Source organism: Amphiprion ocellaris, chromosome 2 (assembly GCF_022539595.1).
Source record: "Amphiprion ocellaris isolate individual 3 ecotype Okinawa chromosome 2, ASM2253959v1, whole genome shotgun sequence".
Lineage (NCBI taxonomy): Eukaryota > Metazoa > Chordata > Actinopteri > Pomacentridae > Amphiprion > Amphiprion ocellaris.
The window spans coordinates 23,603,634-23,623,462 of NC_072767.1; the positions used below are offsets into that span (position 1 = coordinate 23,603,634).

Sequence of the window (19,829 nt, forward strand, 5' to 3'; positions counted from 1 at the left end):
TGTCCAGGCAAATATACAGACACTAGATTAAAACAACAACAACAAAAGCAAAAACATATCCATGACATCGACATTTAGAATCATTTTTGTTACCTAAAAAGACACAACTTGGTTGCGACATCACGAAAAGGGGAGTGACCAGCGTAGGTCAGGTTTATCAATAAAAAAGATGCATTATAACAGTAGTCTGGACAGTGAAGAGGTTTAAAATGTGTATTCATACACATGTTGGACCATCCATCCATCCATTATCATTATCATAAGGTCTCGATGGGGCTGGAGTCTATCCCAGCTGACTTAGGGTGAAGGCAGGAGACACCCTGGACAGGTCACCAGTCTGTCACAGCACTACACATAGAGACAATCACATTCACACTCACATCCACACCTACAGACAATTTAAAATCACCAATTAACCTCAGCATATTTTTGGACTGTGGGAGGAAGCCGGAGCACCAGGAGAAAACCCACTCATGTACAGGGAGAACATGCAAACTCCATGCAGAAAGATCCCAGGTCCAGACCGGGATGGGAACCGGGGATCTTCGAGCTGCAGGCTTTGTTTGATGGTGTCACATCAAACAATGAGAAAGTTGACGTATCTCAAAGTTTGCAAACAGAAAAGATGATGTACGGTGCACAGTTCATGTTTTAGTTGAGCTGCATTTTGGATATGGCTGCACGGTGGTTAGCGGTGTCGCCCCACAGCTAGAACATCTGCATCCCGACCTGGTTCTCTGACTTCCTCCCACAGTCCAGAAACATGCTCAGGTTAATTGGTAACTCTAAATTGTCCGTAGTTGTGATTATTTGTCTCTATGTGTAGTCCTGTGATAGACTGATGACCTGTCCAGGGTGTCCCCTGTCTTCACCCTAAGTCCCCCCACGACCCTAATGAGGATTAAGTGGTGCATAGATAATGGATGGATGGATAAATTTCAGATAGATCTGTAACCACTGCTGCTGTCAGTGCAGATAATGGAGGCTGCTGCTGCTGATGGTGGAACTGAAGCAACTGTGTGCAGCCATCAGTCCCATCCATGCTTTAAAATTCTTCAGAACCACGTACTTGTTACAGATGCAGCAGAGAAGTCTCTTCACGTGCACAACAGTGGCTCAGACAATCCTAGGAGCTTCAGCAGAAAGCAGCTGGACTTCACTTTTGGGTTCTTAAAGACGTTTTGCCTCTCATGCCAGAGGCTTCTTCATCTCTTGCCCTAAGAATTGAAGAAGCCTCTTGGATGAAAGGTGAAATGTCTTAAAGAACCTTAAAGAGCTCCTAGGTTTACCATCAGGGACACAGATGACTCCCTTATTTTACAAAATATGGCCCATTGTGGGAAAAAGAAGCATTTTCAAGAAACCACTATAAAAACCTACCTTTTTCATCTGAAAGCCTGCTGTTATGTGTCATAAAACATCATATACTGACTTCTCAGTAATTTCCAAGAAATACAAAGTAGAAGTTTAGCAATAGTAGTCCAAACAATGCAGCAAAAGAGAGTATATTCACTTATCTTAATCAAATATTAACATCTGATAAGAACATCTTTTCCAAGGTACCAAACTAACAACCATACTAAACAACCAGCTGAGGAAAGAGCTCATCAAGTCTGAATTCAAAGCTCAACCCTGGAAGCTTTTTCTGGAACATCAACCAACCATAATCCTCAGTTATACACAAACCATATTATTCTGTAAAACTGAAGCCTCATAGGTTATTTTAGCGACTGAAGCTTATATTACACTGTACCGTATGCGGGGGTGTGTTGTGTTGTGCAACCATCTCTCTTGGAGCTTTAGGGGAAGGGATGAAGATGTAACTCAGAGCGAAGAGGGGGGTGACGCTGGGGTATAAAAACCAAAGCAGGGGAAGGAAATCCTCCCAAAACTTTGCTGGAACCAGGTTTGTAAGAGGAGTACTGATAGAGAGCTGAAGGAGGGAGGGAGAAGAGACGAAGCTGCTGTACCTGAACTGATTGTTGTGCTGCAGAGACTAAACCATGCTGTGGTTGGTGGGGCTGACCTGTGTGCTGTGGATGGGAGGGAACGCTGTAGCAGCACAGAGAGGTGAGTGAAATGTTGCTGGAGGGGAACTTGATTGCAGACAGCATAAAAAATTATATTAAAAGCTATGTTAAAAATCGTCTGACAATACATGAGAACTGATGTGGGCAAACAGCAGGGACAACAAAGAACATGAGTTAATAAAACATAATAACGTTTTACTTTGGACTATGGAGTGGGGAAACTATAAAATGGAAATGGGCTGATCCTCTGGGGAAATTGCTTTTATGGATTTTGTTAGAGTTGTTGCAGACAGACTCTTCTATTTGCTAAAATACGTTTAATGCAATTGTATGTATGTATTACAATCCAACCCATACAAGGTGGAAATTACAAAAGTGGAGAAACAGACCAAATGACTGAGACAGGTGAGAAATTAATGAACTGAAGAAATGCATTCGAAAGAAAGCTTTATTTTTCTGAGAGGGTTTGCTCTTTTATGCTTTTGTTTCATTAAAAATTAGTACCTCAACCGACTCGTAAAGCTTCCGAAGGGGCTCAGAGGAAACCAGCGTTTGAACATCCGTCACACAATGAGGGAAAACAATCACTGCAAGCTCTCTGTCAGCCAGGTCCCAACCTTTCTATTAGCGGCGAGGGTGATTTATTTGCAGTATCTTCTCTCTCTGCTGTGGAATTCATTCAGTAAACAGAGTTGCTACTAATGAGAAGAACACATTTCCTGCGCTTCACGCTCAGGAGACTCCTGCCCTCGTACAGCTCCTCTGGGGGAAGAGGTGGCGCTGGGGCTAAATGGATGAAGAGAGGGGATGTTGGGGTCTTGTTGGGTTAATTATTAAAAGCAGCGTGATCCTACAGGAAGCTACCATACCTGAAATCAAACAGCTGCACATCATCTGGCATCTGCACGATCTGACAACTGAGGATGTCTTTTTTTTTTTTTCTTTTCTGGCGGGCAAAATTGAATCCTCTGCACCCCAGTTAGTTTCTGTTTTTTTCATTTGTTGCTGTCACTGTGGCCTCATTTTCGCTGCAAGATACAATTTATGGAAACATCACAACAACAGCTAGAAGGAGAGAGAACTCAATAATGTCTTTTGTGCCAAATTAAAAAAAATATAGTGGCATAAATCAACAAAAGCATCACTAATTTTCTTATTTATTTTACAAAATTCAAATAAACCTGTAATCAACTTGTACAACATTTAATTTGTTTCCAAACTTGTCTCCTCTCTGCTCTATGAAAACAGCCTGCAGTTCGGCCGACTGCTCCCTAAATTTTGTTCACCGAGGACTGCAAGACGTTTTAGTTGTTTACAGAATGTGGTTAATAGTTTTTAAATGGGACATGTAGATTAAAAAGTGATTTAATTGGAATAACACAATTTTTAGCTTGGATTTAAAGCAACTGTGCTGTCTGAACTCAATGTCCCATGACTGGTTCAAGTGAAGTTGAAAGTCCACCAATTCTTTATGTCTTTACACTTTCTGGCTAGTTTTTGCAATATTTTAAAAGAAGACATTTGGTGTTCAGAGTGTAGAGGCATCTACACTTTATGTATCTATCATAAGAATGGACTTCCAGAGAATTGCTCCCAGGATATGCAGCTTTCACGGTTAGTTAGCAACATTTTGGCTGCAACAGGCAGCTGGTTTTAAGCACAAGGCTCTAAAAACACAATGTACATCCCTGCTCAGCACCAGACAGCAGACAGACACAGTTAGCAACTAGCTGGTGAACACAGTGGAGTGTTTAGCAGCTGAAGAACCAGATGTTTCCCGCAGAAGATGGTGGGGACCAAAAACAGAGCTAAAAGAGCGCGACTTAGGTTCTGAATGAAACACAACTCCTTATGAACAATAGTGTTTGTCCATATCGATATGTGCATTTTCAGCTGCTAACTGACTTATGTGTGTTTACAAATATTCTCTTATTGCAGGTTTCACTTAATTATTTAAGTCACTAATATTTAATTTTTCCGACTCTGTGCTTAAACATTTTCCCTTCATCTTATCTTTTTGTGTCAAAGTAAATCACATTGCAGTTCTTTGCTCGAATGGAAAAAAAAAACAAAAACTGTCATCAGAGAGTATTGAAACTTGCTGTTTCAAAATCACTCCCTTGGTGACTCATTTACGGCTCCCTATGTAAATGACTCTGAGTAGTAAATTGAGATTTCAGATACATAGCAAAGATGAGTCATTTGGCATCATCAAACATGGAACTGACTGCACTGTGGGAAGTTCTGAGCTCTACATAGCGCAAAAAACCTCACTGTGTCTCAGATTTCAGACACTGAAAATACACAGTGGCCAGTCAATATAGTGCACAGCAGTCACACCCCAATATAAACCCTGTAAACAGCTGCTGGTATAGTAATATCAGTTGGCCAACAAAAAAGCTCACTACCAAATGAAATAATGGTTTGACTTCAAAGCAAAGGGATATGAATTTGAGAGTTTTACTGTTTAGAATTTCAATTTTTCATTCCAAACAGGAGTCTCATGTTGTAGTTCCACATTAAAGACAATCTTTTTAGCATTTCTGGGTTAGACAGCGATTTTCAAATCCTTGACAGATGGCTGAAAGAGGATAATCTGCATCGAAAATCCAGATCATACTGTATCATATCTGGAACAGAGTTACACTGCAGAAACACCCGGATTCCCACAGAGTTTAGGTCCTGCAAGCATGTGAGCCCGAGCAATGTATCCTCCAGAAAACCTTGTATCGTTCCATATCTGGAAAATATATTTTGCAGCTGCGATCAGAACATCTCCAGTGAATGCGTGGGTTGTGGATGCAAAGGAAACCTGTGGTGGCTGAGGAATGCCAGGTATTAGATTTCTGTGTTAGACAGGCAGTGGATCATCTTGTACAGGAACCCCACACACATGTCCATATCTGTTCCCCAGTGAGCCTCTAGTCCCAGAATACCCAGCCAACAAAGCTTTCATAGGAAAACTGATGCATTGTAAAGAAGCGTCTGGAAGCAAACCAGATCTGCACATTTTCTACTTTTATTCCTTTTTTCAATGTAAAGCACCTTGTAACTGTGTTTTGAAAACCTGCCCTATAAATATATTATGTATTATTATTGTTGTAAACAGTGGGTTCACATCTTCAGCGTGGTATCAGTGATATGGGAGGTGACTGGGATTTTTTCTTTTGTCACTTATTCAGTGTCCTTGATGACTTGCTCCTGTAATGTCTTTTTGAAAATTATTTCACTCTCTTATCTTTCTGGTTCGACGCCAAAAAACTTAATTACATTAGGGCAATTTAATTTGTACACAAAGGCAATGAAAGTTCTTTATATTATGCAGAAAAAACAATAATGTACTAATTGGAAATAGTACAGTGTTTAAAGGAATTGAAAAAGTAAAGAACACAGACATAAATACAAAGAAGAAGTGCAACATGGTTCACTAAAAGGCAGTGTTTCTAAGTTTAATTGAAAATCTAAAGTCCCTTTCTGGTCATTGATTTAACCTCTAAACACTCATTTCTGTGAATTAAAAGTGACATATTTCAAAATTTTTACAAGAAAATAATCCCTTTATTCCTTATAACGGCTTAGATGAAATTCACCACTGTTTTGCATTTTAGAATACAACTTGGCTTGAATCAGTTTTCTAAAGAATACCAACCAGAACCTAAATGGAAGTTATCCCAATATTGTGGTTGGAACAAAACCCAGATTGTAAATCATTAATGTCACAATTTAAGGTTAAAAAGTGACTTATTTTGATTCTTTTATTTACAAAGAGAAGGTCTGGTTTTGGTCTGTGGTTACTAATGGCAGGCTGCTCCTTTTCTGTTAGACTTCATGACTGCAGTCTTCAAATGTTCAGTAACATAACATGATGGCAGAGAGGTGATTGAACAGCTTTGTGACTAAAAAACTGCTTTCCAATATTACTAAACTGCATTCTTTATTATGCTTTCATGATTCTCCTGGTCTGGTAACAAAGTGGGTTTCATGTCCAATTACACTTTAGGCTTAAGTTTATTTTTCACTCACTGTTTGGTTGAAGAACATATCATGGTTTGGATTTAAATGCATCCTTCTCACAACATGTCTGAAACCTCCATTTTCTGAATGATGAGTCCAACCTCCTTAAACGTATGACTGGTTGGCTGAAAGTGACAGACCTACGATAAATGGCAAAGACATGTTGATTAGAAATTTGTGATACGTCACAAACAAACATCATCTAAGAGAAAACTAATTTCCTTCAAAATGTGCCTGTCACTGATGATGCCTTTTTGGGATACATGTCTGGACAAAGAGACTATCTGCTGTAAATCTGTCGACAATAAGCTAACAACAGTGGTTGAGTGTTTTCCATCAAATAATATATCGTGGATGTGAAGAATGTGTGTTTGTGCAGGCTGCTTCATTGGGATGGTTATGTGGATAATTTTCCATAGCTGATTGGTTTGTGTTTTCTTCTCTAATCAAGATGGAGAAATTATCAGTCAGATTAAAATGACCAACCTCGCCTTGGCTGAGATTAAAGAGCTTCTAAAACAACAGGTAAGCCTCTTTCAAGAAAACATTTTTTGAATTTTTTTCTTTCTGTAAGTTGAAAATTATTTTTTTAAAATGACATTTACTAAAATTTGCTAATAACCAACCACAGCTTTCAACACACAATAAATCGGGAGAGGAGTGTAAAGAAAAACGAAACCTGCATCTATGAATCTGTTGTATATTCTAGATTAAAGAGATGGTTTTCCTGAAGAACACAGTGATGGAGTGTGAAGCTTGTGGTGAGTTGATTTGCTGCCTTCTCAACGATTTGCATACGTTTATGTCTAAAGTTACGGCCTCTCGTTTTAACATTAATTTAAAGCCTATTTTGTCCACATGTTGTTAAATGCAGGCAGTTTTCATACTTTCTCACATGGATTTAATTGAACCTGAATTCTCTGAACCCTGGACCTGGAAAAAAATTCCATAGTCTTTCCAAATTTTCAAGACTTGCAGAGAAAAACATTTGCTAATAAACTGTCTGTCCAAAAAAGGTCGGCACTTGGATTTAACTAAGAACTAAACAAATAGGTAAGAGCCTTCCATTGCATAATTACTGCAGTGATGAATATGTTTCAGCTGCAGCAACTTATTTAACCCTAGCTGATGCAGCTAGGAGCTTCTCATTTCTTAAACAACCATGCTGTTTAAGAAATGAGATCTTGTGGTCATGGAAAAGATTTTAATCTGTCTCTGAAGGGTCAAAATATTGGCCTGCATCAAGCAAAGAAAACAACTTTATATAGTCCCCGATGCAGGAGTCATGGGTTTGAATCCAGCTCATGGCAATTTACTGCATGTCATTTCCCCTGCTCTTCTAATCATGTTTCCTGTCCCTCTCTCACTGTCCTATCTAATAAAGGCAAAAATGTCCAAAAAATAATAACATTAGAACCATCCAACCTATTATTAAAACCTGAAGGATAGTGGGAAACCACCTTCGAGGAACAAATGTGGTCAGAACAAACTCTTTGATGATTGTGGGAAATCAACAGTAGAACTCATGACTATGTTTAATAGTGAAAGTAAGAACATTTCTACATGAACAATGTGGCGGGAACTCAAGGGATCGGGACTAAGCAGCTGTGTAGCTCTAAGAAAACCACTGATCAGTGAGGCTAATCAGAAAAAAAGGCTTCAATTTGCTATGGAGCATAAATATTGGACTCTGGAGCACTATAAGAAGGTCATGTGGTCTGATGAGTCCAGATTTACCCTGTTCCAAAGTGATGGGTGCATCAGGGTAAGAAGAGAGGTGGATGAAGTGATGCACTCATCATGGCTAGTGCCTACCAGTCTGTGGGGGTTAATGTTATGATCTGGGGTTGGTCAGGTTCAGCAATGTTATGTTCCCAAAGAATGAGGTCAGCTGACTACCTGAATATACTGAAGGACCAGGTCTTTCCATCAATGGAGTTTTTCTTCCCTGATGACATGGACATGTTCCAAAATGCCAGGATTCATGGGGCTCACATTGTGAATGAGTGGATCAGAGAGCACGAGACGTCATTTTCACACATGATTGTCCTCCACAGAGTCCAGACCTCAGCCTCATTGAGAATCTTTGGGATGTTCTGGAGAAGACGTCCGATTCTTGCATCATCAATATAAGATCTTGGTAGAAAATTAATACAACTCTGGACAGAAATAAATGCTGTGACATTGCAGAAGCTTATCGAAACGATGCCATGGCGAGTAGTGTCATTCTCAGAGCTAAAGGCTGTCCAATGAAATATTAGATTGCAGTGTATAATTAGGGCAGATTATATAACATTGATGAATTCTGATAGGATTCTCATATCAGCATATAAAGTTAATGTACTGCAGAATCCAAAAGAATAAATTGTATGATATGACAGATCATAAGAATAAACCAAAATAAGTGACATGTAAAGAGAAACTTCAGTGCTTTGACTCAGAAGACAGTTGATCTCTCTCCTCAGGGATGGGAGGGATGCAGCCTCGTTCCTCCTGTGTGCCGAACCCCTGCCACCCCGGGGTGAAGTGCATGGAAACACCTCAGGGCATCAAGTGTGGAGCCTGTCCTGATGGTATGGAGGGTAATGGGACCCACTGCATTGATGTGGATGAGGTATGCAGAGGTTTAATGTACAATACCAGACAGTGCTCTACAAGTACATGATATGATGTTGTATTGTATGATATCATGCTGACATACAGACACTCTGAAAGTAAAGAAAAATGCTGCAGAAATGACGTGACCGAGAAAATATATGATACATTAAGATTCTACACACAGGGACAATAACAAATTATATAAAACAATGAAAAGAGCATTTAGCATTTTTTGTGATTATCTAGTTCCTACAGGTAATATATTACAATATGAATGAATCTGAAAAATACATGTATGTGATAGAACATATGACTGCATTATAAAACATGCTGCTATACATTTCATAAAAATTCAGTTTGATATGACACAACATGACACAATGTGATATCTGTAGAACATCATATGATGTAGCTTTATATACATACACTGCTGAACTACACTGAGAAGGAAAACAAGTCGATGAGGTTGAAGCAGCTAAAGGGGACAACTTTAAATTGTAATTTTATGTTTAATGTAAAGTTTTGGAAACTTTCTCCCACACATCTCTGAAACTGGGTTTAGGTTCTGTGTGGAGGTCAGAGAGAATCCGAGGCTTCACTCTCTAACTCTCTTTGTGTATTTGCTACACAAATGATTAGAACAATAAGATTATCTTTCACCAAACAACATGTTATCCAAACTTTTCTAGTAATATAACAACCTTAAGAGAACAGAAAGCTGCAGGGTGTGATGTCGGTTCTTACTGAGCTGCACTTTACCAGTGACATTTTAACATAGTGCTAAATTAGAATCAGTGTTAAACAACATCACTCCATCGATGAGGGTGTTTTCACTTAATGCCTTATTAGAGCTCTTCTGCAGATTGAGTGGGTGAGACCTTTTTCACAGTGGACATTTTCATGAAAGCACAGTTGGAATGAATAACCTTAATGATGACAGAGCTCCATTAAGGTCTTTTCCACACTAAAATGGATTTTATAGACTTGTATTTTAAGAGTCACAGTTTGTGTCCCAGCCTGGGATCTTTCTGCATGGAGTTTGCATGTTCCCCCTGTGCATGTGTAGGTTCTCACCAGCTTCCTACCACAGTCCCAAAACATGCTGAGGTGAATTGGTAACTCTAAGTTGTCTGCAGGTGTGAATGTGAATGTGCTTGTTTGTCTCTATGTGTAGTCCTGTGAGAAACTGGTGACCTGTCCAGGGTGTCCCCTGTCTTCACCCTAAGTCACCTGGGATAGACTCCACCCCCCACCCCCCCTATTCTGACATCTGTCTGATCTCATGTCAAAACAAGCAGTAACTCCAGCCAGCTTGTACCAGAGCACAGTTCTAATGATAACAGACAACAGAGCCAGATCCTGATCCTTCGATAACATCCTCGTGTGTGTCTGTCCTCTGTTGTCCTCAGTGCACCGTGATGCCCTGCCACATGGGCGTTCGCTGCATCAACACCTCCCCAGGTTTCCGCTGTGGATCTTGTCCTGCTGGATACCACGGACCTCAGGTTCAGGGTGTCGGCCTCGCGTACGCCAGAGCCAACAAACAGGTCAGTGCTGGAGTCAACAAGCAGCATTTAACTCCTTTCAAACTGTTACTATGTGATCTTTAAGCAGTGATAATAGCAGTAGTGGTGGAAATAGATTGTCTATTAGTACATACTTACCTAGATAGCAAAAACCAAAGGATCATATCAGTATGAGAAGACTTGTGTATATATACATAAAAAAGTTCATCTAAAGAAAATTGTGAAAAATATCAATTAATCATTTACAATATCTTCTCACCTTGGAGAGGTTGTTGATACTTTTAATGGAGAATAAATTCTCCTTCTCAACAGTTCCTTCCTGCATCCATCAGCAACACCAGCTCAGCGTCTTTCTACGTACAGTTTGTCAAACAGACTGCTTCAGCACCACATTAATCCTCCGTACAGACTCGGCTTCACTCCACTGTACCTCATTCCTTTCTGTCTCTGATTTCACTCTTAATGTGGAAAACCACTCAAGTTAGAGCTTGTGCTTTCTCTCTTCCCGTTTGTCCTTTCAAGGTGTGCAAAGATATCAACGAGTGTGACGGGTCAAACAATGGAGGCTGTGTGGAGAACTCTGTGTGTATGAACACCCCTGTGAGTATAATCACTACAAACCTACAATAAATCACTGACTGTCATGCTTAAAGGGAATGTAATGCTTATGAGAATATTACTAGTAGATTATTCTTCAGAATGATTTCATGCTGTGTTCTGTAATGTCTGTCGACCACAGGATTAACTTTTTTCATTGATAAATTTTCCAGTAAAATGCCCGAGTAACTTTTAAAAAGCAAAAGTTATTTTCTGAAACAGAGTGAATGGAACTGAGCAGTAAACCATGTTTTTTAGTCAAATCTACCCCAAATTCTTAGTAAATTCCTATAAGATACAACATACAACAGATGCAACGGACAACTTTAGACATTTATGTGAATAGTCATTAGCCCCTTTTAGACACACACTTTTCATAATCTGACAGCAACTGAACGTGTCTGTTTTGGACCTAGAAACATTTCTGTGTCACTTTCAGCATTACACAAGTCTGAACTGCATGCTGTCGCATTCATGGATAAGCATCCAGAAGCAACGGCACTTTGAGTTGTGTGAAGAGATTAAGGGAAGGCTTTTTCCACATTTCAGCACCAATATTTGACCAATAACATCACAGAGAAAGTTTCTCCTTTGAGTTTATTAAATATCTGCAGCATTAAACTACAGCAGAATCCACATGAGTGTCTGTAAAGCAAGAGAGCTGCCTCATTCTTTGTGAAACTAACCCCTGTGGTTTATGTTGAGAAAGCTTTCGATACATATTTCTGTGCAAGGGACATAAGTGAACAATGCTTTCTCTTTTCCTTGACACTACAATTTAGCATCAGCCTTTATTTACCTTGTGGCCACAGTGGTGACAGTCTCACTTTAAGGCCCCCACAGTGGTGTCTGAGAACAACAATGTTTTCGTTGGATTGCATGCAACAGTGTCCAAGGTGGGTGGAAATAAAACCCCTGGTTACACTCTGTTTCAAACCTAAGGATTTTCAACTATTCCTAAATGGTACTTGTACTTGTATGGATAGTTTTACCAGTGAAGTGTCATTATATAATACCAGCCTCTGGTTTTTCACCACATCTTAAATCATCAATTTGCTCAACAACCAAAAACTTTCTACAATTGTCTGTTTTCTTTTGCTACAGCCTAAACATTCCCCAATAGAGAACAATGAACTCAACATTTCTATTCAAATCAATACAAGCCATACACCATCCAGGACAGTGGATCCTTGTTGACTGTCTGGAGAGCTGCTTTTGGAGCTCCATAACAACGATACGAATGTAGGACCCCAGGTTCACCCTGACACCCTTGTCATGTTTTTATTGCCTCTGTATGAGCAGGGTTCCTTCAGATGCGGTCCCTGTAAGCCAGGATATGTTGGGGATCAGCGACGTGGTTGTAAACCTGAGAGAGCCTGTGGGAACGGTCAACCCAACCCCTGCCATGCAAGTGCAGAGTGCATCGTCCATCGAGAGGGAGCCATTGAGTGTCGGGTGAATGATAAAACTTTAGATTTGACAACAGAAAAGGTGTCACAATTATATTTCAGTGAAAAACAGCCATTAAAAAGTCTCTGATCTTGTGTCTCTTGTATCAGATGTTGTGAAATCACAGGTCTGTTTGACACTGTATGCAGAACATAGCAAGGTCACTGAGTGCAGCTCCTAAATACTGTCTGTCTTCACAGTGTGGAGTTGGATGGGCCGGTAACGGCTACCTCTGTGGTCCTGACACTGACATTGATGGTTTCCCCGATGACAAACTGGACTGTCCTGAGAGGAACTGTAACAAGGTGAGTCTCCTTCATGTCTGTAAGAAGTGTGAAATTAAAGAACCGAATCATCAGGATACATGATCACAATTTATTTAGCCACAAACAAATAAAGGTTTTGAATAAATGTGGCAATATGAAGTACCATGCAGAAGGGTTAGGTATTAAATGTAAAGTGAGGATGCCTTCAAAAATAAAAGTATTTGATAGTTATCTTTCCACAAAGTGCAGTTTTTAAACATTTCTCAAAATGTCTTGGAGAACTTGCCACAGTTGTTTTGTAGATTTATTCTGTCTCAATATGTTCTGACTTTTCAAGTGACTGATTCAGTGATGGTGATATCAGGACTTTGTGTAGTGAACATTATCTGTTCCAGGACTCCTTGCTCTTCTTGAGGCTTAAGATCGTTATCTTTTCCTTGATTCTGGCTCTGGAGTCTCTGTTATGCTGTGGAATGAATTTGGGACTGATCAGAAGCCTCACTGATGGTATCCCTTGATCGATAAAAATACAAACTGCCATTGTGCCCCAAGTCTGAAATTTTAGATCACGGTATATCAAACACAATGCAGTTAATTATTACAAACTTCATTAACTTGATAGTACCTGTCTGCTTGTTTTCCTTTCTTGTTATCTGCTTTAACAGTGAGTGCTTTTCTTTTCAGGATAACTGCCTCACTGTACCCAACTCTGGTCAGGAAGACGCTGACAGTGATGGAATTGGAGACGCCTGTGATGAAGATGCAGATGGAGATGGGATCCTGAACACACAGGTTGGTGTTTAAAAGACATCAATGGGGAAAAAAAAACAAAACAAAAACATGTGTACAGATGTTTTTCATGTCATTTTGCTGGCAGAGACTGAAACCTCTCCTTCACAGGATAACTGTGTGCTGGTGCCCAATGTGGACCAACGCAACGTTGACGAGGACGACTTCGGCGATGCTTGCGACAACTGCCGCGCAGTGAAAAACAATGACCAAAAGGACACAGATGTGGACAAATTTGGTGATGAATGTGATGAAGATATTGATGGGGATGGCGAGTACTTGAGTTATTATTAGATTTATCAAAATATACTCAAAATTCAGCAGTTTGAAAGCAGATTAAACCCTCTATCTGATATCCTGGAGACGAAATTAAGACCATGTATTCGCTACTAAAAGTTACATTCAATATTCACTGAGGTTCCTTTTAATCTCAGGAATCCTGAATCACCTGGATAACTGTAAAAGGGTTCCGAATGCTGACCAGAAAGATCGAGATGGAGACAATGTGGGAGACGCCTGTGACAGCTGTCCATATGTTCCTAACCCTGACCAGGTGAGAACTCTTTTGGTTATTGTATATTGTAAACAAAGGCCTAAACAGCAGTTTGTAAGAGTATTTTCTCTGGGTTTATTAGATACCTGCAGCATTAGAGCATTAGACAGCAGCAGGATCCATAAAAATGTCTCCACAGCAAGAGAGTTTTCATAATTAGTGTTGTATCTGTGAAGCTGAAAGGTTTTTAGTTAGTTCATTTCACATTTTCTTGTTAGCTACAGTGATCATTGTCATTGTTGGGTTTGTTGCCTTGATGCTTCCTATTGTGTTGTGTCAAAGCTAACACTAGCCTTTAAGAATTAAATGTTAACATCTAACGATATGTCCCGCAGATGGATGCGGACAATGACTTGATTGGAGACCCCTGTGACACCAACAAGGACAGGTATTGTGGCGTCTCATCAATCACATCACATACATGTATACGTCAAAATCAAATTTATTCATAAAAGTCACCAAAAAAAAAGTACCACAGTAAGAGATGGAGCCTGGGTGTCAAGCCCTAACTGAATATGAAGGCATGATTCTTGTGCCTACATCGTGGCTCTAACCAGGCTATGAAGATGTAAGAGTTCTGTTAAGTATAGAGGCCCAACCCATTTAAAACCTTAACAACAAACAATAAAATCCTAGAATCAATCCTGACACAGACCAGAAGGAAGTGGGGCGAAGTCTGTACTGGTGGTGGATGATCTTTCTTTAATTTTCCTGTTAGAAGACAAGCAGACGCTGAGGAGATGAAAGGTTTTTGTACACTCAAAGTCAATATCTGCACATGCCATAAAATCTAACTGTCTCTTGTCCAGTGATGGTGATGGTCACCAGGACTCTCGGGACAACTGCCCGGCCGTCATCAACAGCTCTCAGCTGGACACCGACAAAGACGGAAAAGGAGATGAGTGTGATGATGATGATGACAATGACGGTATTCCAGACCTGCTGCCACCTGGTCCTGACAACTGCCGTCTGATTCCCAACCCTCTGCAGGAGGACTCTGATGGTGGGTATAATCCCTCACATCATTTCATTAGGTGTTAATTAGGCAATTAAGGAACTATCTGTCTGTCCTCCCAGGTGATGGCGTAGGAAATGTTTGCGAGACGGATTTTGACAATGACACCATAGTCGACACCATTGATGTTTGTCCAGAAAACGCTGAGGTCACCCTCACTGACTTCAGAGAGTACCAGACCGTTGTTTTAGACCCAGAAGGAGATGCACAGATCGACCCCAACTGGGTGGTGTTGAATCAGGTCAACTGGTTGATTTCATCCTCTTTTGCTGTTGTGTTTTTACACCTGAAAATACTTTGCAACAAATGATATTTCCTGAAATCCACTGTTCTGCTTGTGCAGGGAAGGGAGATCGTGCAGACTATGAACAGTGATCCTGGCTTAGCTGTTGGTAAGAACATCTGTTTGATAAAAAAGGAGTTTTTTTTGGACATTTTAGGAAATCTGATTAGCTTAGCTTCTTGCAAGGTGCCACAACAGTGACACCACTTTCATGTCTGTGTGATAAATATTTAGCCTCCACCAGCAGCCTTAAAGCTTAGCTTAGCACAAAAAGGAGGGAAACAGCTAGCCTGTGCCCATCTAAACATTGAAGGATCCATTTACCAAGACATGTAAAGCCAACTAATTGTCATGTTTGCTAGCTCTTTCCTTTTGTCTTCAGCCTTCATGCTAAGCTAAGCTAAGCTCAGCTAACTAGCGGTGGGCTGTAGCTTATATTGACTGTACAAACTTTAGAGTGGTATTGATGTTCTCATCTAACACTTGAAAGAAAACCAATGCATTCTTCCCTTAGCCTTAAATTCCCTACAGCATCCTGGGCTATCCCCAAGAAAGTCTTAAGATATGTAAATTAAATAAATAGATAATGTAGGATAAATGGCTAAGTAAGCATTTTATGTTGGAAACTATTGATGTATCGGACATTTCAGTGGTAAGAACGACCACAAATGATCAGTATTTGTGCTAAATTAGCAGCAAGGTACAGTTGATCTGAGTTTTGATTGCGGCAAACATAGATTTCACAGTGATAATGGGTTTAACTTCACGTTCTTAACGTTGTTGCTCAGTCTAGCCCACACGCCAGACAAATACACAAAATATCTAAAAATTTGTCTGGTCCTCAGAGGTTACACAAGTTCTACACCAGTCTCTGATATCTGTGTACAACTGTCTGTCCCACAGGTTACACTGCTTTCAGCGGCGTGGATTTTGAAGGGACGTTTCATGTTAATACGGTAACGGACGATGACTATGCTGGTTTTATCTTCGGCTACCAGGACAGCTCCAGTTTCTACGTGGTGATGTGGAAGCAGGTGGAACAGATCTACTGGCAGGCAAACCCATTCAGAGCTGTGGCAGAACCAGGCATCCAACTGAAGGTTGTACAAGAGAGGGAAATATCACATTTTAGATGTACAATTTACAGAAAATAAACCCACAGCAGAGCAGTTTAGTTATAAGGAACTGCAGTTCCATATCTGGATAAAGGACCATTTATAAAAGGGGTATAATCCATTATTACTGGCTTTATTATTAGTTGGTAAATCATTTTTAATACTTTATAGAGCAGTTATCCAGATGTCTGACATTCTTCCAGAAGGTAAGTGGTCCAACAGTGTACTGGAGTATATTTAAAGAATCAATAAGAAAAGCAAAGTTTTATAGAGGAAATTTCTTTCACAACCCAGAAGTTGTTCTTATTAATGACTTTTAACTGATCTACAAAGCACAATATGCTATTCAGTTAGAGTTTATAAATTCAAGAAAGATACTGACATGCTTCTCATACAAAGAGCTATTCTGGACCAAGACATGATGGAGTCAATTTTTTGGATTAAACCTCAGTGACCAGCTTTTACTGATGGATTTCAGTAATCTGAGTTTAAAGTTGACAGTGTTCTGCTCTTCCAAAAGCATAACAGAAAAATCTGAGATACAAGAACTGTTGTGACTTGCTGACTGATTGCAATATGATATTACTGAGTCCAGAAAATTCAAACTTCTTGTCGTTTGTTGTCTTTGAAAAGGCAGTAAAGTCAGACACAGGTCCAGGTGAGAATCTGAGGAACGCCTTGTGGCACACCGGCGACACCAGCGACCAGGTGAAGCTCCTGTGGAAAGATGCTCGCAATGTTGGCTGGAAAGACAAAACTTCTTACCGCTGGTTCCTCCAGCACCGGCCTGCTGAAGGCTACATCAGGTACCCTCTGAATTAAATGATCAACTTATTTTGGAAAATGTATTGTCTAATGGTTTGCTGTGAGTTAGATGCATAAACTGTAAAGAAAATATGGATGTAGAGACCATGAGTCATCCATTGGTTTGTTGCCTACTGTTTTGAAGTCTCAAGTTTGGCGTTTTTCTATTTCTATGTTGGTCTTTTCAGGCAGGACATAACAAGCGAACAGTGGCTTTGACTGAGAACTTGAGGACACGACACGTGAACCGTCAATCACTAAATATCCCCATCCCAAAACATACCCCGCTTTATCATTGATCTTACCCTAAATAGGACCATTAAAAACAAACACCATTCTGCATTGAAAGAGACTTGCAACTAGCACCTGTAACCATAATGTGTTTCATATACAGTCTGTGGTTAGATGAGGAGGTCATTAACAGTTTTACATAGATCACCCACAACATTACAACCACTTACAGCTGAAGTGAATTCTATTGATCATCCTGTTAGAATTACTGATCATCGTAATCCATCCACCTAAAAGCATGGTAGACCAAACATATCTGGTGTCAGGCAACAAAGGACACCCACAGAAGTCCTGTGTCTGTGGCTTTACAGGTCAGAACTGTTTTGGTGGCACTAAAGGGATCTACATATTAGGCAGGTGGTTTTAATGTTGTAGCTGACAAAAAGGGATCATTTTTAGTCATATTTCTTTCACTCACTCTTGATTCTTTGAGAGATAAGTCTCATGAACTTTGCTGACTGCAGTGAAAGTGGTGTTAAATTATAATTTATTTGTAGTCATGCCTTCGAGAGCAAAAATCTGAAGCAATGGCAGAGCTCTGAGGTTCTGTACTTATGCACAGTAAGCTAAATGCTAATGTCAGCATGCTAAATTGCCCACAAGCACACTGCTAACATGCTGATGCTAAGCAGGATAGTCATATTCACTGTTTTGGTTTAGAGCATTGGCATGCAAACATTTAATTAATTTCACAATTACCACTAAACACAAAATACAGCTGAAGCTAAGCTTTGGTCATACACCAGTTTAAACTAATGATGGCGCTGCATGAAAAGTTAGTGGGTCACCAAACTCATAACAGTTCATCCTCTGACATCCATGAATGTGGACAGCTAATTTAACCCAGCCAATAGTTGTTCCTGAATGTCAACAAAAGTCCAAAATATGAACCTTTTGATGGAATCAGATTAAGGGTTTCAGCCCCAAAATAAAGGTGCCAGAGACTTATGACCCCCAATATTGTGGTGGTTGAAGCACACAAACATTGCATGCTCAAATAGACTTATTCAAATACAAGCATAATGACAATACACAAAAACACCCATTCGACTATTTATGGTACAACTGGCCAGTCGTAGAATACATTGGACATTGTAATCTCCATGTGGTGAGTAAACATACTGTATGTAGGAGTAGCACGTATCTGTAACAATAATGGTTAAAATATTCTATTTCTAACTGCTTTTATCAGTTTATTTTGAATTTTGAAATCATAACACTACCCCACTGGGTGGTAGGGTGAATAGTAGAATCGAACCTCTGGTGACCATGAACATCTATAGAAACAGTCATGAAGATCTATCAAATAGTTGTTGGGGTATTTCAGTCTGGAATAAGATGTGGACTGACAGATACGACTAAAGCAACTAACTAAACTCAAGAGGGGCTTAAATATGTAACTCTGTTACAAATTAGTCTAGTTTGTAAAGAAGGAAAAATACGGAATCTATCATTTTCAATGTTTCTGCCATTTGTTTTTGCAGAGTTCGTTTCTATGAGGGTACTCAGATGGTGGCAGATACAGGCGTCATCATAGACGCCACGATGAGAGGAGGTCGACTGGGAGTCTTCTGCTTCTCCCAGGAGAACATCATCTGGGCCAACCTGCGTTATCGCTGCAACGGTCAGTGAAGCGGTTGAAAAGGTTGATGGGATGGACGGTGGCTGGAACATACTCTGAACACTTGTTAGTGCAGCTACATGTCTCAGGTGTTGGTTATTTCAGTTAACCGAGCATTTACTGGTATATATACTGTATATATGATTTTTTTCAACATTTTCCAGCAGCTTAACAGTCGTTAATGGATATAACCGTCAGTTATTACAAAGCTAAATGGTTGTAAATAGTCTAATATGTTTGATTTTTAGAATATAAAGGTTAAAGAAGGAATGCAATCACTGTGTCTGATGGACATGGAAAGAGCATTTTGACAGACTTAATTCATTTAGGTGTGCAGACTAATTTTTAAAAGCCTCCTACTGTAAATGCAAAGTAGAGATATAAATGCAGCCATAAATGACAAAAGAGATTTTGCTCACGAATCAGTGGACTGACCTTCTGCTGTATCTCCTTTCAGACACTCTTCCTGAGGACTTTGACACCTACAGAGCCCAGCAGGTCCAGCTGGTTGCCTGATGACAACAAACAAGCCCAAACAAAACACTTTTCCAAACGCACAACTGGGTCTCAGAGAGAAAATCATCATGATGTAGACGCTTAAAGGTCTACCAGACAAGTTTGAAATTTCTCAAGTGAAAACTGATCAACTGTGCTGAGTTTCTGACAGAGGAAACAGCTGTAAAACTCTTCAGAGGGGAGTAATAATATATGAAATGTTTGATTCGTTAACTTTTGCCAAAACAGACATTTCTGTCCTAAACCACCTTCCTACAAAATATCGTCCACTGTATATTTACGTTTCAATTTTTACTTTTGAAAGAAGATCTCTTGCATAGATTTAATTGTCACTGATAAATAAATGTGGATTTTAGTAAATT

At 39.8% G+C, this 19,829-nt stretch overlaps 1 protein-coding gene across 1 annotated transcript; it reads left to right on the plus strand.

Annotated features, from left to right (window-relative positions):
• Positions 1-1,863: 1,863 nt before the first annotated feature.
• comp (cartilage oligomeric matrix protein) lies at positions 1,864-19,827 on the plus strand. Its single transcript, XM_035953759.2, has 19 exons — positions 1,864-2,070; positions 6,496-6,569; positions 6,754-6,805; positions 8,510-8,658; positions 10,052-10,189; positions 10,691-10,768; positions 12,068-12,220; positions 12,415-12,519; positions 13,165-13,272; positions 13,381-13,540; positions 13,704-13,822; positions 14,158-14,210; positions 14,632-14,825; positions 14,900-15,078; positions 15,181-15,229; positions 16,024-16,220; positions 16,869-17,041; positions 18,815-18,954; positions 19,409-19,827. Exons 1-19 carry the CDS (start codon positions 2,004-2,006, stop codon positions 19,465-19,467), a joined length of 2,247 nt encoding a protein of 748 aa, XP_035809652.1. The 5' UTR covers positions 1,864-2,003; the 3' UTR covers positions 19,468-19,827.
• Positions 19,828-19,829: the final 2 nt, after the last annotated feature.